The 24,915-nt window shown below is 33.9% G+C and overlaps 1 protein-coding gene across 3 annotated transcripts in view; it reads right to left on the bottom strand.

Moving 5' to 3' along the window:
* ADGRB3 (adhesion G protein-coupled receptor B3) overlaps window positions 1–24,915 on the bottom strand; it is a 734,436-nt gene that overhangs the window by 333,109 nt on the left and 376,412 nt on the right. For all 3 annotated transcript variants that reach the window (XM_008013603.3, XM_073006121.1, XM_008013605.3), the window contains 2 exons: window positions 9,091–9,240; window positions 8,079–8,154 (listed from right to left, as the gene is read on the bottom strand). In XM_008013603.3, coding sequence (XP_008011794.2) covers window positions 8,079–8,154; window positions 9,091–9,240 — 226 coding nt within the window. The remainder of the gene's footprint in view (window positions 1–8,078; window positions 8,155–9,090; window positions 9,241–24,915) is intronic.

The following is a 24,915-nucleotide window of genomic DNA, read 5'->3' as shown; positions in this document are numbered from 1 at the left end:
TGACCTTATATGTAGTAAATTCTGAAGATCACATACAGATACACATTAAAAATCTTGTTATAATTAATGAACAAATTCAGTGAAGTTGCAGAATGCAAAAAAATTAACACACAAAAATCAATTGGGTTTCCATACATTATCAATGAACAATCTAAAAGGAAATTAATAAAAGAATCCCATTTAAAAAGCATCAAAATAAATAAAATACGAGTAAACTGAAGGAGGAAAAAGAGTTATACATTGAAAAGTATAAAATATTTCGGAAAAAATTGAAGGGAGAGACAGATAAATGGAAGGAAATCCTGTGTCCATGAATTAGATGACTTAATATTGCTAAAATGTCCATATTACCCAAAGCAATCTATCCAAATGGTATTTTTGCAGAAATGGAAAAAAAATATAAAATTCATACAAAATCTCAAAGAATTCTTGACAGCTGGAGCAGTCTTAAGAAAGAAAAACAAAATATTCTCTATTTTCAAGCTATATTACAAAGTCACAGCAATGATTTTTTTAAAAGTATGGTACTGGTGTCAAGACAGACATATAGACCAACAGAACAGAATAGAGTGCCCAGAAATAAATCTTCTTGTATATGGTCAAATGACACTCGACAAGGGTGCTAAGGCTACAGAATGGGAAAAGGACAATCTCTTAAACAAATAGTGTTGGAAAAACTGGATATCCGTGTGCCTACACCATATAAAAAACTTAACATAAAATGGATTAAGATGTAAACATAAGACTAGAAACTATAAAACTTTTAAAAGAAAACACAGAGAAACACATTCAAATCATTGAACTTGGAGATGACACCAAAAGTACAGGGAAGAAAAGCTAAAATAAGCAAATAGGACTTCATCAAATTAAAAAACAAAACAAAGTAACTTTTGTGCAGGAAAGAAAACAATGAGCAGAATGAAAAGGCAACCTATGAAAAGGGAGAAAATATTTGCAACTATGTATCTGGTAAGAGGTTAACATCCTGAATATATAAGTAATTCCAAAACTTGACAACAAAAACCCAAACCAAATCATCAAATTAAAAAACGGGCAAAAGACTTGAATAGATATTTTTCCAAAGAAGGTACATAAATGGACAACAAGGATATAAAAAGATGCTCTACATCACTAATTGTAGAGAAATGCAAATCGAAACTACAATGGGTTATCACCTCACATCCACTAGGATAATCATTATTAAAAAACAAAAGACAGGCTGGGTGGGGTGGTTCATGTCTGTAATCTCAGCACTTTGAGAGGCCAAGGGTGGCGATCTCATGAGGCCAGGAGTTTAAGACCAACCAGGGGAAACCTCATCTCTATTAAAAATACAAAAATTAGCCAGGCATGGTAGCACACATCTGTAATCTCAGCTACTTGGGAGGCTGAGGTAGGAGAATCGCTTGAACTGGAGAGGCAGAGGTTGCAGTGAGCTGAGATCTCTGCACTCCAGTCTGTGCAAGAGAGTGAGACTCTGTCTCAAAAACACAACACAACACAACAAAGCAAAACAAAAAAAACAAAAACAAAAACAACATAACAAATGTTTACAAGGATGTGGGAAAATTGGAACCCTAATGCAATGTTGGTGGGAATGTGAAATGGTGCAGCTGCATTGGAATACGGTAGGCAGTTTCTGAAAAAATAAATAAAAAATAATCCAATGTTCTCTCTTCTGAGTATATATCCAAAAGAATTGAAAGAAAGATCTCAAAGAGGTACTTGAACACCCATGTTCATGATGTATAATTAACAATTGCCAAGAGGTGGAAGCAAGCTGATTGTCCATCAATGGAAGAATGGATGAAGAAAATGTGGTATATACATAAACAATGAAATATTCTTCAGCCGTATAAAAAGAAAAAAATCTTATCATATGCTACAAGACAGATGAACCCAAATGATATGCTAATTGAAATATATCAATCACAAAAAGATGAATACTGCATGATTCACTTAGATAAGGTATTAAAAGTGGTCAAACTAAGAATCAGAAAATAGAATGACTGTTGCTAAGGGTCAGAGGGAGTGGGAAAAGGGGAGTTGTGCTTTAATGTGTATAGTCTTAATTTTTCAAGATAAAAGTTTCTAGAGATCTGTTACACAAGTGCATATAGTTAACACTGTACTGTACACTAAAAGTAGTTATGGTAAATTTTATGTTTTGTAACACAATAAAAAATGTAATGCAATTAAAGAAAAAGCCCCAGTGGAGGAGATGGCAGAACCAATAGCACACATACAGGATTGCCAGATAAGTTATAACAAAAGATGTTAAGGGTTTAATGGAAGTTAATAAAGTTACTATAGCCCTTTTCCATTTTTACATTTATAGTTCATACAGTTTCAAAAATGAAACTTGCATAAATGTTTTAAATGAATAGACCAATTTAAATAAGACCAAAATAAAATAGATGATTTCATACAGTATGGGAATTTGGGTACTTTACTATAATTTTAAAGCTAAATATCTTTGTTTTTAAAACCCAAATCAGCTGACAGCTGCTAAAAAGTAGGATTGGGTTTACTTAAAGTTGAAATGAGTTAGAATTTCACTGTAGGTTGCTAAGATATGTAGAATCTAGAATTTTAAAAATGCCAAATGATCAGAGATTTACATCCACTTTAAAAATATCTGACCAAACTAAACCCAGATTTTAAAAAATAATGCACTAATACCACAATATTTTATACTATAATCTATGCCAATTTGTAATTTCCATAGATAATTTAAATGTCTAATGTTTTCATGAGAGGACAATCCAAAAAGGTACAGAACGTCACAAAATCAGAATATTTCATTGCACAGTGAGAATTAAAAAGGAAGACTCAAAGTTTAGGTCCTAAACCTAAGGCATGAGCTCTTGAGAGAGCTGACTGCTTCAGGGTGATTGCCTTCAGCGTGCATTGGTGTAAAAGTGATTACGTCTTCGATTTTCTATTATTTCCAATATTATTTTTCTATTCAGTTTTAATTTTTATAGCACTAGGAATTCAAATGAGTTCCATTTCCTGAATATATAAAAATTTCAGCCTCATTTACCTTAATTAGGTTAGTGTATTTGACAAGAAATTCATGTGATATTTGCATTACTGAAATTTGTTCCTTTCTTTAAAAATAATTTTGTAATGACTTTTGATTTGAGGACACTTTAGTTTTCATTCATCTGTATTTTTCTTTATTCCACTATAGTGAAATTTACATATAATTTTATTAGTTCTTTTATAATTCTTTTAATGTTAATCATTACATAAAATGCATTTTTTTACAGGACTACATTTTTCATGTCTTAACAGAATAACGACATACTGCTCACGTACTCAGAACTTTCGTGGCTATCCCACAAAATTGGAAACTGAACTTATTAAATGAATCAGATGAATGATTGTTTATAACCAGTTATTGATATCTTGGCTTGAGGGTATACTTGGATATACTTTTCTATTTCCTTAGAGATTATTTCCTTAAAATAAATTCTTCGAAGTAGAATTGCTATATCAATGACAAAGCACTTTTAAGTCTCTTGGTATTGCTAAATTGGCCTCAAAAAATGCTATAAAAGTAAGTTAAAATTCTCAGAGCAGTTTATGAGCTTGCCAAGATATGCAAGTTTTCTAATTCCTTAATGTGAGTGGGGTCTGTGTGTCAATATCTCACTCCCTCAAAGGACCCTCTGAACTGAGTTGGACATGCACATAAGTGATCATGGGGGTATGGGAGGTGTGACAAATTCAAGTCTTGGCATTGACAGCCTGGGCTGGGTCCACCAGGCCAGCCCCAGTGCTCCCTGAAGCTGCCCACGTATAGCCACCTGTTCTGGCTCTTACAAGATTTTCTGCAAAGGATACAGGTATACTCACGAACTATCATAGAAGTCTATGGTTTGTATTGCTTAAAATAATAAATAGTAGCAGAATAGAGGGAATGAGATATAGTAGAAGAGTCCTGGTTTTAGCGAACAAGATAAGTTGGATTATAATTCAGTTACCTACTGGACATATAATCTTAAGTCACTTAAGCGATAAGGATCTCAGGTTTCTTATCTATAAAATGAGAGTTCTAGCTCACACTAAACCCTAAAAGACCTTACAGCATTAATATCCTGTAGTTCTATACTTCTTTAAAATTTTTTATTTTTCTATTTTTTTTGAGACAGAGTCTTGCTCTGTCACCCAGGCTGGAGGGCAGTGGTGCAATCTCTGCTCACTGCAACCTCCACCTCCCAGGTTCGAGTGATTCTACCACCTCAGCCTCCCAAGTATCTGGGACTAACAGGCATGCACCACCACGCACGGCTAATTTTTGTATTTTTAGTAAAGATGGGGTTTCACCATGTTGGCCAGGCTGGTGTTGAACTCATGACCTCAAGTCATCCACCACCTCGGCCTCCCAAAGTGCTGATTACAGGCGTGAGCCACCATGCCTGGCCCATCTGTACTTTTTATCTATAAGAAATTATTCTGAAGAAGGAAGTTGAGAGGCTGAGAATAGCACATAGTTTGGACTTCACCTGAAGCATATTTCCTTCAGTTGAAGTAACAATCTGAATCTACTTAACTTTAAAAGGGAAGACAACTGAATAGTAAAATAAAAATTGCAGCTTGAAGGACAGTTGAATGTATATTAGGGCTAAGAGAAGAAGAGAAATATCTCAATAAAGAGACAGTCAACTTGCAAAATTATTTTTGTCTTTGTATGAAGGACAATTTCTAAACTATATTTATTCAAAGCATACATCAAGTCCTGCTTTATAGTCTCTATGAGAAAAATTATGAAAATAATTATACCAAAATATACCATTTCTGGAAACATAACAAATCTACTATTACTATTTCTGTGTATAACAAACGTGGCTTCACATATTTCAACATATAATTAGTAAAATCATCAATAAGGAATACATTTTATAAAAATGTGTAAATAATAACTGAACATATAGAATGAATTTGTACGTTTTATGTTGAATAAGAAGATGTTTCCCTTCCTATTGAGCTCAATTCACACAGTCACACTTATACAGTAAAATTGCAAAATACACATATTTTAATCCTCTGTTCCTAAAATATTTTCATAGTACAAACATTAAACTTGTACTTATTGTAACATTGTAACATTAAACTTGTAAATATTGTGCCTTATTTTTAAAGATGTCTTATATATTTTATCAGATAGAAAAATTAATTATTACCACGGTGGCTCACGCCTGTAATCCCAGCACTTTGGGAGGCCGAGGCGGGCAGATCACAAGGTCAGGAGATCGAGACCATCCTGGCTAACATGGTGAAACCCCATCTCTACTAAAAATACAAAAAAATTAGCTGGGCGTGGTGGTAGGCGCCTGTAGTACCAGCTACTCAGGAGGCTGAGGCAGGAGAATGGCGAGAACCTGGGAGGCGGAGGTTGCACTGAGCCGAGATCACGCCACTGCACTCCAGCCTGAGCGACAGAGCGAGGCTCTGTCTCAAAAGTAATAATAATAATAAAAATAATAAATAAATAAAAATAAAAATAAATTAATTATTACAGAAAAAAATCCTTGACCCTTTATCAAGAACTGTTCTGAGAGTTGCGATAGCAGGGGAAGTTTAAAAGAATTCATACAGTACTGTTAGCAGGGACGCTGTTCAGTAAATGTTTGCTGAGTGACTGTGGAAAAAAGAATCACCCTTGTTCAATAAAAAGTATATTTTCATTTAGCAGACCTATAATTCATGCAGTTACTCATTAGACTTTCTGGAAGAATGTTTTGAAACGGAGAAAAACAAGTTCAAGGGTACTTAGTGGTTACATTATATTACTACAAGAGATAAAAGAAAATGAGAAGTAAACACTAGTACTTCACCTTTCTAAGAGTACTTAACAAATATTTCATCCTGAGCATTCTATTGTCCTTATATCTGGTCAGTGATCTAAGTACTATTTAGTTGTCCTATAGACATTTACTAAATTACTTTATGGATACAAAGAATGTATAGGTAAATGAATTCATGATTTTTATACAGAGGTTATTAAGGACTTCAATCTAAAGAATATGTAGGAACTTTCTGCAATGAAAATATAATTTCTGAAGGTGAAAAAAATTTTAAGTTCAATTACCACATTTTACTTATAAAAAAAGTCAGAGACTTGCCCAGTGGCCTGTCTGAATCCCTTTGTGTTACAGGCGGTATCAGGGGAGCCAGTCTGTCAGACTGGTCTCTACTGTATCCATTAAATCACCCATAATGAAGCCATTAATCTACCCATAAGCTTTAAGAAACAAACTGCCTCTGTCATGATATTTTTTTTTAAAGTTCAAACACTAATTAAATGCTTCTTTTTTCATTTTACAAAAAAGGCTGGGATCCCTTGGGAAATTTCCTGAAGAAATTTCCAATTATATTGACTGCATAAATTTATAAAACTTGGAATAACCTGACTTCATTTGTGTAGGTGAGTGAGTGCTATGAGATTATATGGAACAAGATTAATCATAATGCAACACTGCTGGACATCTAGGAGGGAAACTAATCTTAAAATTTTTAGGTTGAATATTTCATTTGTATTCACTATGTATCTTAGGAGCAAATAGGGAGAATGTTGCACATAAATATGTTTCTATTTTAAAGTTGAATTGAACGCACACAAATACTGAGCGACTAGACAAGTTTATAAAACTCTCGACACGTTTAATTGAAATGAAAACACAAGTCACCTGATTTTAAGTTAGTGTCTAGTCTAGAGTTGTTAAAATATAAGCTTTATATAAGTGAATTTCCTGTGGAAATAAATGTCTAACTTTGATTATCTGGGCATTTTTAACTTTAGCATATATCTCATCAACATCAAACATAAAGATATAGGCAGTGTAACTATGAATAAATTTTATCTGCGAGTAACTGTATATACCAATGAGTTTTAATAAAACCACTGGAAAAGTTGAGAGTAGACTTTTTTGTTTTCAAACTTTTTTTGTTAGCAAAACACAAACACAGACTGATCCAAATTGAGGAAATCTGAATTCTATTCAGAGGAGAAGGGAGGTAAATAAATTTCAACTTCCCATGGTTGTCTCTATGGTTGAAGGAGACCCTGCATGGCATCTACAGGGGCTCTGGATGACTCTCTACGTATATTAATAATGTGCTTCACATAGAAAGGTTCTCTCTAAAGATTCATGACTAATCACTGCTGCTTCCTTGGGTGATATTTTTTTCACCTGCACTGAACTCTAATTGTTTTTATTTATTAGACTATTTGTTTTGTCCACAGTATAACTGCACACATCATTTATATTCTTTCCTCTCCAAAAATGTAAAGCTTTATTTATGAGGGTATAAGAAAGAAGTCCTACTGTGATCATATTTAACTAAAACAACTTTATCTCTCTCTTCCAAAATGAGGTGATGTGGAGAAACAGGTCACTATGAGTGATAACATCACAACCCAATTAGATGTGAATGATGTTTTCTGTGAGATTTGGTATAGTAGATAAGACAGTAAAGCAAATAAGTTAGTTTTGGTAGAATTACTATTTGTAATTGTTTTTAATATCTGGGAGGAAAGAAATTAATAGCTTTCTTCCAGAAATAGTCCTCTAAATAAACAGCAGCATTTTGAAAAAGTGTAGCTGTAACTGAAAATTTATTTCAAAGCAAACTAAGATCTTGTGCAAATAAACAATACCATGTTTTCCCAGTCATCATGACACTCCTTTAATTTCATGTCATGTTGATGAACAGTACCATTAAGCACAACTAAAGGGAGAAGACAGATTAACTTTACAGTGACCCATTCTATTATATACACTTGTGATTTTTCTTTTCTTTTCTTTTCCTTTTTCAGAATCCAGGCAAGGTATTATTAGTCACAAAAGTATTTGCAGGGCTACAATCAGACACCAAAATTATCTTTCCTAGTTGTTTTGAAATGCATAATTGCTAATAGCCTGTTCATTAAATTTGTATTTTCTATTTCATTTAAGAAAAATCCCTTTGTATTACCACAGCTTGTTTGACTATTTTTATAGAATGAGCTCTAATCACATTCTGGAATAATTTACAAAATTACAACAGTTTATTACTTTGTAGCTTACCTCAAAGTGGGCAAAATTAGATCTAAGTTTTTGTATAGTACCGCTCCAAGAACAAATACAGATGATTCATCTAATTCTAGAAAGAATAAAATTTGAAGTATTAGCAAACGGCAAGAAAATACTATGTCTTATAAAACTTTAATCTGCTAATTACAAGATAATTCCAGTACTTCCTTATGCAAAGATAAAGCCTGGTAAAAAGAAATGCATTCCTAACCATGCACGTTAATGATAGCTCTTGAAGATGTGTTTTCTATAGTTTTGCATCATGAAGGAAACTTCCTTTACCAGGTTGAGACAAGAAGCTGCCTGCGTCTCCATTTAAGAGTTTAATTTCCCAAGGATATCAGAAAAGAGAACCAATTCTCTTTTGGATTTTTACCTTTTAAGGTCGAAATCTGCAAAAGTGACCACGATGTCACTTTTGAAAAGAGCCATTAATTCTAAAGGCTATTATAAATGTTCTAAAAACTTAACTTTTTCTCAAATTTGTTTTCTTTTAAACTTTATAAGTTCAGGAGAACATGTGCTGGTTTGTTACACAGGTAAACTTGTGTTGTGGGGGCTTGTTGTACTGATTATTTTATCACCCAGGTATTAAATTTGTTTTTGTATGCCAAAATAATATCTTTAAATCAAGGCAAATTTTAATGAGGCAGAAATAAAAATGACATTGCATGGAAAATACAACACATTTCAATACCTAAAGGTAAAATATTAGTCCACATGCTTTATACGGGGATAAAACCATGAATATTGAAACTTGACCATGGCAAGCTCAGGTCGATAATTTGCACTTGTATAGTTTTTACACTGTAATAGACTGTTTTATTCAGTAAATTCAGAGACTTTTGAACCGAGAATAAGTTGTCTATATTTAGAAAATTAGTTTAACATAATGATTACAGACTATTTCTAAACTGTTTAATGTGTGAAGATTTATACCTAATTTCTAACTAAATGACCTTATCAAAAATGTCTTGTTCAAGTTCACATTATTTCAGATATTTACCTTTTGATGACACCGGAGTGAAAATGCTTTTTGGAATTACTACTCTATCTTCTGAGTTTCTTGCCCAGTCAACCATTCCCTTCCGTCCTTTCATTGGAAAGTTGATGTCTGTTAGAACAGAGGCTGCAGGAAGCTTCTGAATACTAGCCACTATTAGAAAAGAAATAATAATTTCAACTAAACTTGCTTTACATTTTAGTGTAATCAATATTGATCAAGGTAAATCTTGCAGTATATTCAAAATAAAATTTCAAGTCAAAATTATATTTATCAGAGCAACAAAATAACTGTCTTCTTATTAGACAAAATTTTTCATTAAGGTTGCTGACTTTTACTTATCAGTCTTAGTTTTTGTTGCTTTCAGTGGGAATCATACAATCTTGGTCAATAATGGAGTGGACATTCTGAGAATATTAACAGGCACTGCTATACTGATTGTTCATGGTTGGTCTCTATTTTAATTGTCAGAAACTCATACTGTATTTTTAAAAAACATTTTGATTAACACACTTGACTAATGGATTGAAATTTGCATTTAAATCTGAATTTTATCTTAAGAAGAAATTTTCTGCATTTTCATCTGAACATTGTCTTTGGAACAAATTTTCATGGATTAGATAGGGTACCCTGAAGAAATGGGGAACAAAGCCATATTACTTTTGGAGATAGAACTATCAGAATCTATATAACAATGTCAGAATTGCAAAAGCAAAATAATATGTAGGAATAGTGATTAAATAGATTAATAATAATTCTTAAAACTTCTCTCTAAAATTGAAAGTAAAAATGTGTGTGTATAAATATATATATGTAAACAGAGAATTGTGTCCTTAATACCAATAAATATTATAATGCATATCAGAAAATGTATGAATAAGTTTAGTAATATTTTAATATATTTTATTATATTTAAGTTATATACAAATGTATATTACATATACATTTATAATGTATAAAACTATGATGATAAATACTCCAGAACTTCTAGATTATAAGAATTTTCAATTATGCAGTGTAATTTGTAAAACTTTTGGATAGGTCCACACTTGTTCTACATCATATTTTCAAGTGTCCCTTGGAGAATTTATACACAAATATGATGCAGACAATTGTAAAAGCTATTGCAACTGAAAAGCTAAAGTAAAAATTCATTACACTCCTCATAAGTGAATTTCATTTAAAGGAATTTGTAATTTAAATAAGGAGGATGAAAATTAAGAATTTAACAATATTAGTTGTATAAATATATTACTGCACTACTAACTTAGTTTCAAATTAAATTGGTTATTATTAGTACATCACATTAGTGAAATTGTGCTTTACTAAAGTTCTTTCAGGTGATTAGTCAATCCATTATCAGCATAGGATGGAATTTCATTTATTCTCTAATATGACATACTAAGCTTTAAAAAGTATTGTGTAAGTAATGTTAAAGGAAAGAGGGTACCGGGTGACATATAAATAAATTACAGATGTCAAATGCTGTTATGGGATACCAGTTCTAATATAGTTTCTTTAAATTTTAAAACAATATACTTTTTGCTATCCATAAATAAGCCAGTTCATCTTTCCTACAGGGTCCAAATCCCTGCTGTATATAGATAAGCAGGTCAGCAAGTTAGTAGGACATTCTTTAAGCATTATTCAATGTTTAGAATTAAGTGTATCTACTGTTACATGCCTTAACTTTAACTTTCGATATCTTGGGGTTTAGAGGAAATTTATTTCACTTCTTTGCTCCAAGAACTGCTGAAAAGAAAAAAAGGCTTTCTGATTGTCATACAGCTAGTTTCTATTAAAAAAGAGAATAAAATATATATTATTGGACCCTGAGATCTAATAATTTCTCTGTCTCCATATACATTAGATGGAAAACAAAAAACAAACAGAAAAGCATAACCAATGGATGATATTCTGTAAAGGAATGGAAAAGTCAATTAGGATCACTAATTTATGCAGTAAATCCCTTAAATTGCATAGCTTTCAGTGTGAGAAGTGCACAAACATAAACACGTATTTATTAATTATAGTTGGAATGTAATGGAAGTTTTTACTGTTATAAGTATATACACATTCTAAGTGGTTTGAGATGTTTGCATGGATGGTAACTAACATCCTGAAATATGTCTCTGTTTCTTAAGGTATTTTATTTCATTTCATTTTTAATTAGCAAATCAAAATTATATATAATTATCATGTAAAGCATGTTGTTTTAAGTAAAGCATGTTGTTTAAAAATACGTATACATTGTGGAATAGCTAATTTGAGCTAATAGTATAAGTACTACCTAACACTTTTCATTTTTTTGTGAGGTGAGAACACTTAAAATCTACTCTCTTCGCAAAATAGTTCTTAAAGTAGTATGAATCTTTCAATAAATCCATTATGAAAAGGATATACTTTCATACACTGATGAGATTCAAATTATACCTGTGATATTATCACCATACATGTTTTTACAAATACGAAATTTAAAGTTATACATATTTACCTCTAGACTAGATAGGCAGACGTCTAAAATAGCAATGTGGTTCTTTATGACCCCTTAATAATAGATAAGAAAACCTATTTCCATGTAGCAAAGGTAATTTACAGATGACTTTTACTTCTTTCTTTTTCCAGTTCCTGTACCAGACACTAGATCAATCCAACCTTCAATCCCTTTCCTTCTTCAGAGTTTAACTGTCAAACACTCAGGTAAAATTTTGATGCAGTTAACATCTTTAGGGAAATAGGAAGCTCATATGTTAAGTGAATACAAAAAGAGGTAAGATTTAAAAATGTAATGCTTAAACTACGTGTAAGTAAATATGTGCCTCATGCTGATAAAGGGACATAAATACAAAGCATAAGTGCATAATCTACATATCTTGCTTCTGTAACAATTCTTGAATTAAAACCAGTCATTGTGGGTGTTTAGAAGATGGGGCAGCTTTCCTCTAACACTGAAAAAACAAACAAACAAACAAACAAAACAAAAGTCTTTCTTACAGAATATTAAAGTACTTAAAATAAATCTCAAAGGACTCAGTGTCCCTGAACAAATAGGCACATCTTGAGTGCTCCAAGAATTATCCTAAATTTACTGTATCATGTTTTCATTACAACACTAGATTTGATTTCTTATGCAATAAAAATAGGTGACTCATCACTGATAAACCTTAGAGAAAAACCAGCTGCACTTCCATTTTGCGATTTAATACTTTCATTTTGAATTTGGATAGGCAACATAATTCTTTTGAGAGCATCATGTCCTTTATTGGCCAAACTTTCAAACAATTCAGGTTCAGTATAGATTTCTGTTCATCAGAAAGCATAGGGAATTTTTGCAGATGGGTTTAAAAGCACATGAGCTGTTTTTCTTGGTAACCAGTGAGCACTCCTTTGATACACCAAAGCAGGATAATAACCTTTTCCCTGAGGGAACTAATGAAGTTTTGGCTGTATTGAGGTCCTGGAGGATGAGGATTCCGTCTTATTCATCCTTGTTGGGAGTGGTTCACATACAAATTGGAGGTAATATGATGCATCAGTTGTATTACGGACAAGAATGGAAGGCATGTGAAAGAAAAAGTCTAGGAGCAAGAATGGAAGAGTGGAGGGATGAAGGCTGTAGGGATGAGCAAAATGGACAAAAGCCAAAATGTGAGAACAGTGGTCACTACAGTAGCTCACACAGACTTATGATCTGGATCCAATATCCAAATCCCTGATTTTTTAGGGTAACTATTTATCCTAGATTTTACAGATCTGTCTGGTTTATTCCTGCTGCTTTGTATACTTATTTATAGCATCCTCTATCAGTCTCAAAAGTTTCGGTTTGAAAGATAAATTCCATGTTCATCTTATAAGTTGTATGATTGAGCAAATTGCCTAAACTCTCTGTGTCTCAAAGTCTTTTTCTGCAACATGAGAATAATATTATCCATCTACCTCACGGCACTGTTGGAGGAGCAAAAAAGTTACTATCAAGAGCTAAGAATAGTTCACCTAGAACAGGGTTTGGTGCTTGAATGGTCCCATGTCACTGTTGTCTATTATTAATGGAGCAGGTTTTCCATTATCAAATCCAAGAGAACTACCCCATAGTGTGCCCATATCATTATAACATATTTGACTATGTAGCTTATATTATTTTTTGGTTGTCCTTCAGTGATCCTAGGCATGAGATTATATATTCAAAACTTATGTTGATTATATTCATATAACAAAAGGCAGGAACTACACTAAAAATAAATAGAGCTTCTCCTTTAGCACTTAAATATACCACCTGGGAGTTACATAAGGGTTCCTCTTTACTTAATCTTCTTTCTTTTTCCCTTCATCTTTTCTTTCTTTCCCTTCCTTCCTTCCTTCCTTCCTTCCTTCCTTCCTTCCTTCCTTCCTTCCTTCCTTCCTTCTTTCTCTCTCTCCCTTTCTTTCTTTCTTCCTCTTTTCTTTCTTTCTTTTTCTTTCTTTCTTTCTTTCTTTCTTTCTTTCTTTCTTTCTTTCTTTCTTTCTTTCTTTCTTTCTTTCTTTCTTTCTTTCTTTCTTTCTTTCTTTTTCTCTTTCTTTTTTTCCTTTCTTTCATTCCTTTCTTTTTTCTTTCCTCTCTCTCCTTCCTTCCTTCCCTCTCTCCCTCCCTCCCTTCTTTGCTCCTCTCCTCTCCTCTCTTCTCCTCTCTTCTCCTTTCCTTTTTTTCTTTTTGAATCTGCCAGAGGGAAGGGGTTGCCTTATTTGGGTACACAAGATCAGCCAGGTTTAAAAAAAAACTTGCCTCAATAGATGAGAGAATCACTGCATCAAGAATGTCAAATTCAGTATTTCCACTGCAGTCAAGACTATAAACTGCAAAGAGCATTTCAAAAGCATTGCATTTAAGCATCAACCTAAGTGCTTAATGCAGTAACTCAAGTTCCATACACTCAGTTGATTAAAGAAAACACTCATGCAATGGCACCTCATCACCATAAACAAATGTTTCAGGGGATACAAAATAACTTTAAGGACTGTCTTAAAGACCATCCTTTTTTATTGTTGCCTTATACTGATATTTCCAGTATATTTGAAGTTTGCATCATTTTTCATGTTGATTCAGAGGGAACAACTTACAAACGGAAACTTGACTCATCAATAGTAGAAAATTGCCCAGTTATCAAAATGGAATTGTTTGTGGAAAACATCACTCAATATCCCTAGATGGTCACCTGTACTGTTTTGAAATTCTGTAAGAAAAATACAAGGTCAAGAGAGAATGATGCATTGCCTCAGTGTGTTAGAAAAGCATCTATTTGTTTTGTTAGTGTATCCATAGCAAGCACACAGGAACTGAACTGAGTCTACATGTAGTATCACCCACTTGGCATTAACAGTTTTTTAAAAAACATGACTTATATATTTACATAGCAATGCTAAGTACCTTGTAAAATACTAAAGGCATATGGGAGGGAAGGGAAGGATAGCTAACATTTATTGAATACTTGTATGACTCTGGTAATCTTCATTCATTTCTTACTTCATTCAACAGTATTTACCAAATGCCTCCTCTGTGTTAGGCACTGTTCCTAGCACAGCATTTGGCCAAATGCTTTACACACGATACCTTAGTGTATTAGGCTGTTCCCGTGTTACAATAAAGAACTGCCCGAGACTGGGTAATTTATAAAGGAAAGAGGTTTAATTGACCCTCAGTTTTGCAGGGCCACAGAAACTTCAGGAAACTTACAATCATGGCAGAAAGGGAAGCAAACATGTCCTTCTTCACACGGCAGCAGAGAGAGAAATGAGTGCCCAGTGAAGCGGGAAGTCCCTTACAAAATCATCAGATCTCATGAGAACTAATTAATTATCACAAGAATAAGATGGGGCAAACCACCACCATGCTACAATTATCTCCACCTGGTCCCTCCCACGACACGTGGGGATTATGGGAACTACAATTCAAAATGAGATTTGGGTGGGGACACGGCCAAACCATATCACTTAGTTAACATTTAAAACATCATGGCCAGGCATGGTGGCTCACATCTGTAATCCTCACACATTGGGAGGCCAAGGCAGGATCCCTTGAGCCCAGGAGTTCAAGTCCAGCCTGGGCAATATAGTGAGACCCCATATGTTTTAAAAAATATATATATATACACACACACACACACACACACATATATATATGTATATATGTCAGGCATAGCATTGCACACACAGCTAGGGAGGCTGAGGTGGGAGGATCCCTTGAGCCCTGGAGGTCAACGCTGCTGTGATTGCACCACTGTACTCCAGCCTGGGCTACAGAGTGAGACTCTCAAAAAAAAAAAAAAAAAAAAAAAAATTCCTACAAGCTATCTTTATTAGCAACATCCTTATCATTACTATCAAGATGCTCATTTTACAAATGAGGAGGCACACTGTGATTTTGCAATGTGTGGTGCAATGTGATTTTATGTATCAAATTGACAGCAAATTAATTTTGCCTCATTGTAATATGTTCTACTATGTATAAAAGACAGACATACTGATTTCATTTGAGAAAATAAAATTCTCACTGATCAGTCAGGAGATCATAATTAGATACCAGTAAAGAGTGGTGGTTATCAAAAGGGGAAATGCATATATGCTCACTTTAATTTGCCTACTACAATCTTTATGTTCTAACATTTCTATGAAAAATCGTATTTTAGGATTTTGCAACAGTGGTCTGTAAGAAACTTTCAGTTATTTATACAGACATTTCTTCTTCTTGTCCTCTGCACTCTACTCTCCTCATCTATTATTATTTCTGTCCCAAAAGGCTGGGATTGAAATGTTCAGGACGTAGAAAAAGAATAGGATTGCTGGAGAGTAACATGTAGCCATCACTTCCCTGGAAACAAAGCAGCTAGGAGGGCATCTGCAAGGACCACAGTGCCCGAGAGAGTTCTAACAGCTTGACCTCCACCATCACCATTACATAGGTTAAGATCTCTAAGTCCCAGAAGTATCCTCACACAGAGATTTAGATGGGAAACATTCTTCACCTTAGGAGTTTATAATTAATTTTTAAAGAGAAAGAGCATGATTCTTTGATACTCAAAAGTAGACAAACTAAAAGGCCAGTCAAGAAAGTAACTATGTAGCCTTTTATGGGTTCATTTTTCAACTTGTTAGTTTTTAATAATGTAATATATATATAGAAACCTTAAATAATTAGATATTTTGCATATCCCTTTTCAACACAGGAAAATAAACTTGTAAATTATTTATGACTTATCTACTTCGAATTCTTGTGTGTGTGGTTTTTTTCTTTTTCTTTTTTGTCCATTAGTCATTTCAAAGCCTGGGCATCTCTGGGCAGTGGGGCACATTTTTGCCTTTTGCTCAAGGGCTCCCTGCCAGACTTCAGCGCTCTCCATTGAGGACTCCCTCAGCTTCCTCTCAGGCCACTCCTACTTTCTCAGCATTTAATAATGTTGGTGTACAGGGTGCACCCAGAGCCATGTACACAACTCTTGTAAGTTTTCTTGGCACGCAGCCACACCCATTCACTTACATATTGTGAAAGTTGTCTGAATCAAAATGGAGTTGCCTGTGTGAAAGAAAGAGAAAGAAAGAAAGAAAGAAAGAAAGAAAGAAAGAAAGAAAGAAAGAAAGAAAGAAAGAAAGAAAGAAAGAAAGAAAGAGAAAAGAAAAGAAAAGAAAAGGAGAAAAGAAAAGAAAGAAAAGAAAAGAAAAGAAAAGAAAAAAAAGAAAAGGCAAAAACCTGACAATAGAGTGGGGGAAAGCGATGAAGACAGGATTCTGATGCATAAATGCCTGATAACAAGAAGAATCACAAAAGCCTACAAAACCCACAACCTTACACAAAGGTCACTGAGACTTTACACAAAAATATACTGCTGCAACAATAGCTACCCAGCAACTGTCTGTCCAGCCTCAGACTGGCACCACTCTCATTATTGATTCCCATATACAAATATAATTATCTAAAAACAATTATGTAATCGTCCTCATTTTTCCTTTAAAAACCCTTATCTTCCTTTAACATTCTGAATATGCACATAGTTTACTATGGCATGCTAATTCTCATTGCAATGCCCATTCTTGAATAAATATTCTTCTTGTAGAGAGGCTCTCTCTTTTTGTTATTTAGGTTGACAATGTTGTCCCTGTCTGCTTTCATGTTACAATGGCAGAGTTGAGTAGTTGCAATGGGGACTATGTGGCCCATAAATCTTAAGATATTTACTATCTGTCCCTTTACAGAAAATGCTTGTCTACATCATCTTAGACATACAGTAACCCTCGCCTTATCCACAGAGGGTATGTTCCAAGATCTTCAGTGGATCTCCAAAACCATGGTTAGTACCAAACTCTGTATGTATGTGTGTGTGTGTATGTGTGTGTGTATATATATATATAAAATAAATTTCTTTTTCCTCATTCACAACCTCAAGGATAAAATAGTCATTCCTATCATAGATCTTAGCAAACTAAACATATGTTTTCTCTTCTTTCCTTCTTACCTTGGAAACTAACCTTTTTCCTTAAAGTAAGTACTTTGTTCTTTTTCTTTGGCATATCCAATTGCCAGCATCACTACTCTTTGGAGCCATTATTAAGTAAAATAAGGGTTTTACACAAGTACTGCCATACCTTGACAGTCAATCTGATAAACAGGCTAGCTACTAAGTGACTAATGGGTACATAGAATAGACAGTGTGGACATGCCAATCAAAGGGATGATTCACATTTGGGGCAGGATAGAGTGAGATGACATGAAATTTCATCATGCTACTCAATGACACACAACTTAAAACTTATAAATTGTTTATGGAATTTTTTCATTCAATATTTTCAAATTACAGTTGACAGTGGGTAACTGAAACCAGGTAAAGCAAAACCTTACATAAGAAGGAACTACTAGCCGGGCGCGGTAGCTCAAGCCTGTAATCCCAGCACTTTGGGAGGCCGAGATGAGTGGATCACGAGGTCAGGAGATCGAGACCATCCTGGCTAACACGGTGAAACCCCGTCTCTACTAAAAAAAAAATGCAGAAAACTAGCCGGGCGAGGTGGTGGTGAGTCCCAGCTACTCAGGAGGCTGAGGCAGGAGAATGGCGTAAACCCGGGAGGCGGAGCTTGCAGTGAGCTGAGATCCAGCCACTGCACTCCAGCCTGGGCGACAGAGCGAGACTCCGTCTCAAAAAAAAAAAAAAAAAAAAAAGGAACTACTGAAACTTTAACAGGCTATTTTTGAAGATGATAATTATTCTTTAAAGAGAAATAAATTTAAAACTTCCCAGGTTTGTCACTTATTTTGTTATCTATTGAATGCTTATTCTTTCTATGCTACACATAATATAATGGAGAAATTTTAGGTGATCATAGCACCTTCCTTTTAGTTTTCAAGAAGAGTATGTTTTATGGACTTTTAGAAACAGATACTTATAAATGTTCATCTTCTTTACACAAGTAATTCATGATTTCGATCCACACATGAACACAAAATAAAATGTGATAGAAGTAATTTTTGCATGATTCTCTGAAGATTAAAAACAAATCAATATGGAAAATGCCTTAGGAAATAAATCCCCCCGCTTTCCTCAACAAGTAAGATTACGAACAGCACTCCTGCAGAGGAAAGAGCATTAGATGGTAATCAACCAAGTACAAAACAATGAGAGCTTGTGTATATACAGCATTATTAACTCACTGTGTGTGTGTGTGCATGTGTGTGTGTGTATTCATCATATGTTATTTGATACTCAAGGGTGTTCAAACCTTATTAGAGAAATAAGTCAGGAATCTAAGAGGAGTTAGGCACCAATGCAGGCAAAAAACAACAACAAGAGGCAACAATGCAACGACTTCCCAAGACAGCAAATCACTCATTCCCAGAAGAGCAGTGACATTGAAAAGTGTTATAACTTAACAAAGGAAAAAGAGATCATTGTAGACAGAAGAATTCATTGTATACGTTTATTATCCAACAAACCTCTATTGAGCCCCTATAGTATTCTTTGGACTATCCTAGCAATGAAGAATTTAACAAATGAACAAATACACCTGTAAAAAAAGTCCCTATCCTCATGGGACTGGCATAGTATTTGGGGAGAGACAGACAAGGAACAACTAAACGAAATGAGATAGAAGGTCAGTAATGAAAAATGAAATATGATGTATTAGGCTTGGCAAGCTATACTAAATAGAGAAAGCTTCTCATGTAAGCTGACATTTGTGCAGACACCTAAAAGAAGTCAGGTGGGAAGCTATGAAGATCTTGAGAAAATGACACAATAGAGCAAGAACTTAGGAAAGACTCGCTTTTAGAGGATAAAGAGAAACAAATAGGGAAAGATACCATCAAAATCAGTGGCGACAGAAAGAAAGAGAGACAGGAAGGCAGAGAGAGAGAGAGAGAGAGAGAGAGAGAGAGAACAACAACAGTGCATTAACTTAGAAAGGGATAGTTTAATAATGAGAGGATGGTTTTATAAGGAGTCAAAGGCTTTATAAGGATTATGTAGAATAAAGAACAGCCTTTGGATTCAAAAAATGAAAACTATACTCTAAAATTTGTTTTACATTTAAACCATGTTCTATAACAGGAGTTGACAAACTTCTTTCTACAACGAACTAAAACGTAAATATTTTCAGTTCTGCGGGCTATCAGGCCTCTGTTGCAACTACCTAACTCTGCAATTATGATGTGAAAGCAGCCACAGATAATTCATAAATAAATGATCATGCAAGGAAATATGGTATTTAGTCATATAAACAAAGCCAATATTGAGATTCTTTAATTCAACAAATGTTTATTAATTAGAACCCTTTATTTTCCACTACCAAAGCACTTTCTTCCACAGTCTTTCCCATCTTACTAGAAGGTGCCACCGTGTACTCAGACATTCAAACCATACATTTGGGGATCATTCTTTATTTCTGATTTTTGTCGCCCCCTACATCCCACCCATCAACATGTCTTCTTGGTGTTATTTCTGGAACGTGTCTTCAATCACTGCATTTCCCTCTGTCTCCATTCCATAACCTGCCAAAAGCCACCAGAATCTCTCAACTGAATTAATTCAAGAGCTGTCTGACTGGCTTTCTTTATTTTACTCCTGCCCCTAAATTCTTTCTCTCATAAACCAGAGTTATCATTTTTAAATATAAAGCAGATTATGACTTTTTCTTACTTGAAATATTTCAGTGCTCCTAGAAAAAAACCCAAATCCTAGCTTGAACTACAAAGCTCTGCATTGCTTGGCTCTGTACGTCTCTGCAGTCACATTGTGCATGGCTGTCTTGTTTGGTGATCATGACTAAGATGCACAGATCTTTTCTACCACAGGGCTTTTCTTTCTAACTAGAACATTCTTTCCTCGTACTTATTCATGGGTCTCTGCTAAATTATTTTTCCCTTAGCTTGGTCTGTCCTAACTGCCCCATATAAAGATATCCAAGCCCCAATTTCTCTCTATTATGTAATTCTGTTTTTTACATAGACTTACTCATTTTCTGCCTCCCACACTAGATTTTAAATTCCAAAAGGATGGGCATTTTTCTGTATATTGTTATGTGCTAACATCTTAGCATATAGTGAGTTTGGTGCAATAACCATCCACATGTTTTTAATAGATGAAGTTTACCAAGGGCTTAATTAGAAGCAGTGAGTTTAATATGATCAACTTGTGCCCTGGAGTCAACCAGGCCTAGTTTTCCATTTACTTTGTGAACTTTGGCAAGCCATTTAATTGCTGTTCACTTCGACCATCTGTAAAAATCAATAACCTTTCATTAGGATTAAGTTGGAGGCAGTTAACTCACTCCTTGTACACAGATTCAATTCATGACAACTCTTTTTTATTCTTCACTTTAACCATTCTCTGCCTTGTATAAAATGCTGTGGAAGATCCGAAATTAAGAAAGAAAGAGTCCTTGCATTTAAAGAGACTACAATGTAGTGAAAGACATACTTCACACAGTATCTTAAGTATGGGAAGAATAGGTATAAGACATTTTCTTCTTAACTCCAGACCTAATACTAAACTGTCTACTTGGACTTTTTCATTGAATTTCTTCAGGCATCTCAAATGTGATGTATCCAAAGCTCAACTTTGGATTTCCACCCAGTATTCATCAAAATATGCATTCCCTATGTAATCTTTCCCAATTCTGTAAATAGCACCTCCATCGACCCTTTACTCAAGCCAGAAATCCATAAGTTACCCTTGACACATCTATGTCCTCACTTCTTGAATCCAGTTCATCATTGTACTTACTGTTTCACTTCTAAAACACAGCTTAAAATTGTCTTCTCATGCCCATCTTGACTGTCACACATTAGTCCATCAGACCCTATCTAAATTAAAACAACTCACTATGTTCCCTGCTTCCATTGTTGTGCCTTTCCCATTCATTCTCCACACTGCAGCCAGCATAGGTTTTAAGTATAAATTGAATCATGTTGTTCCCAGGTTTCCGGTTATATTTGTATAAGATACGAAATCCTTTTCAGGGTCTCCCCAGCCTGGTCTCTAACTTCTTCCTCTATGTTAGCTCATGACTTTTTCCATTAAAAATTACTCTTCAGTCATACTTTCAGTCTTTCATTTCAACCAGCTCCTCTCTTGGCTAATTATTATATTGGGTCCTGGCTTGTTTATGGATCTGTAGATACTTAATCTTATAAAAAAAAAAACCCAAAAAACATAAGTCCTATACCTTTTTTCGAAATAGGGAGAACTGAAGTATGTGTGCCTAATCAAATAAATTTTTTGAAGAGAGAAAAGGGGTAATAACAGCAATAGAAGACACCATTTACTAAGCAGTTAAATGCTCGTACCAGCGTATTCCCTCATTTGATCCCACAACGCACTCTGAACCAAGCACAATTAATTATATTTTATAGACTAATTTTGGATCATAAAGAAGCAAAAACATATCTTAGTGGTATTATAGTAGAGATTCATGAGTTTATAGTTGGAATTATGAACAAACTAAAGAATGATGATTAATAAAATTAATACATCAACTCTATATTTGAAAACATCATGTCTTTCCCATATGAAGCAATAGACTATTAAGGACACTAAAGTTCAGAAAATAATTTTGGTCTCTGGATTATTAAACAAACAGTCCCCAAACAAACAATATCTCACTCTCCAACCCCATAAACACACACTCTATGATCAAACTGAGTGTTCTATTTCACTTTATATAGCTATGATCTTTTTAACTATATAAAATTTACCAGTGAACACTAATTGAGTTCCACAAACACTAACTGAGTGCTCATTAGTAAATTCTATATAGCTAAAAAGAGCATATCAACCAATTATAAATTTGTTTCACCTATGTAGTCTAAATTATATCACAAAATAGTATATTTGCTTCTTGGTTAAGAAATTATTTAAAAATAAATATTCCATATTTCTAAAATTCTGTGATTTTAAAGATATTTTAGATTTTCAGAACACATTTTAAATATAACAGATGTTATTTTGGGGCAATAAGGTAAGTGTTTGGAGTTAGGGAAAATTAAAAGATAAATAATCAGGGAATTAATTTGGAAAAAGCAAAAGGTGACTATATAAAAAGTAGAGAGGAAGGTCAGACTCCGTAATAAAAAGTACAGATTCTTCAAAAGGAGGAAGGTTCATATTTCAAAGAGGGAAACTATAGCTAAATGGAGATTGAAGATGCTTACTAAATATTTTATAGTAATAAAGAAAAGGCTTTAGTATCCTAGTCTCAATATGTATTCCTACTTCACTTGAGAACCCTGTTAATAAATTCAATGAATCAGGTTTTGTCTGAATTCAGAATATATATTTGGGAATATAACCTACCATCCATTATAAATCACTCCCTTATGAACAGTTTGCTTCTACTTTGTAGTCATCAGCTATGCCTTCAATACAATACCGTCCAGTATAGACAAGTATATACCCTTTAAATCTTGCTATTGTAGGATTCTCAATTCAGTTTAACTTTCATTAAAAGGTATCTTCATTCTTTAATGTAACTTTGAAAAAAAACACCTAATTTTTCCTTAAGCTTGTAGTATGAATTTTAATGATATCCAAAACAACTGCATATCTGGTTCAAACACTGATAAGTATTTTAGAAGATACACACACAAACACACATTCATACCTGCTCTCTTGTGTACATATGCCATAGATCCAAACAAAAGACCAAATTAAAAATATATGCTAAACTAGTCATATAAGAAATTATTTATATTTCTAAAGTTAAAGCTGTTCATACGGAAAATTTAATTGCAATGCAAAGAACAAAAATATGTTTGACTATTCAAAAGACTTCTGTTAAGGATAAAAATGAACTAATTCATTTATAAATTTCAGAGAATGTAGCAATACTACAGAATTATTTGATGCATTTATAGCGATAATTGGCAAAATTTTGCAGACCACAGTTGATGGAGTATATGTTAAGGAAAGAATATAAAATTAAAGCAGAAACTATTTATTTGTATGAATCATTCAAGAGAGCTAGTATCTGACTAATGACAAATAACTGCATAGAAGAATCGCTTTTTAAGATAGTAAAACGCCAAATGCCATTGAAATCTTCATGGACCCTAACTGCCATTACACCAGAGAAGGCAACCATAAAACAGTTAGACAGCACATATGGTTTTCTAGATTGGTCATAATATCTGCCTAGAAGTCTGGGATCTGGGTCTTCCTTGTAAAGTACACAATAAGTATAATATTTAGATTATTTTTAAAATGTAGAATACTAAATTTAAGTAGAAACTTTAGAAGCTCCCTAGAGGAGTGGACTGTGGCTGCAAGGGACTGAACAGCTTAACCAAAGTCACATAACAAATCAGTAGCACAGCCCATATTTGGTCTTGTGTTTGTACATGCTAAATATATGTTACCTTTACTCTTGACAACTATACAGGCGAGATAACTTCCAGAAGGCTAGTTAGTCATGGTACAGTCAAGGTTTGCAGCCAGATATCTAACTCCAAAGCTAGCATGTTTTAAAAGACACAAAACTGCATCCCTACTTGCACTGACATAAAAGCACCAGTCTTCAATCTGAGCCAGAATTTTTAGTTTTCAATTCACACGAGTATTTATTTATTTGGAATTCAGTGAAGGAAGCAAAGGAGAAAAGGAATAATTTAGTCCAGATTTCTTGGTATAATAAACAAATTAAGACCTTTGAAAAGGTGAACTGAAATAGAAAAAAAATGAAAAATTGTTAAAAGGGAGTCAATACCTCTTTTCTCTTCACTGGTTATTGTTAAATAGGCAGACCACTATTTCCATAGAGATGAGCAATTATTACCATAGAAACAGTTAAACTGGCATTGTTTTTTATATTCACACAAACTCACAGTAGCATCCTTTTAGTTCATTTGAAGAGCAAAGTTGAAAAGAAGGCATATACATAACTTTACTAATTTCAAATCATTGCAATATAAAACCAATAAAAATCAGAAGTAATATTTTATAAAATTCAAAATTTGTTTTCAATTGACTTTAGATTTCACTTTCCCATTTATGTTCTTGGTGTGAATCTACCAGATTTTGAAGGAGTTTATCTCAAAAATAACAATGAAGTCAACCAGGGAAGATATATAATTCCAGGATCTTTCATATATGAGGTCTCCAGGGAAACAGAAAGCCACTTGCTGCTTAGTTTCCCATATGGTCTTCTTGCTCAATCCTATCTTTAAAAACATTTTCCTAATTAAAGTCCTCTGAAGATCTCTTGAACTAAGGCAAAGCACCATCCCCTTGATGCAACACTTCTCTTTATACCTTCCCTAGGGCACACAGGTCATCAAAAACTTTTTTGTAGAAACTCATGTTCTTCATAGAAAATAAA

Source organism: Chlorocebus sabaeus, chromosome 17 (genome assembly GCF_047675955.1).
Source record: "Chlorocebus sabaeus isolate Y175 chromosome 17, mChlSab1.0.hap1, whole genome shotgun sequence".
In the NCBI taxonomy this organism is placed as follows: Eukaryota; Metazoa; Chordata; class Mammalia; order Primates; family Cercopithecidae; genus Chlorocebus; species Chlorocebus sabaeus.
Note: the sequence above shows the minus strand (reverse complement) of the source record. Positions and strands in the feature narration are given on the sequence as shown.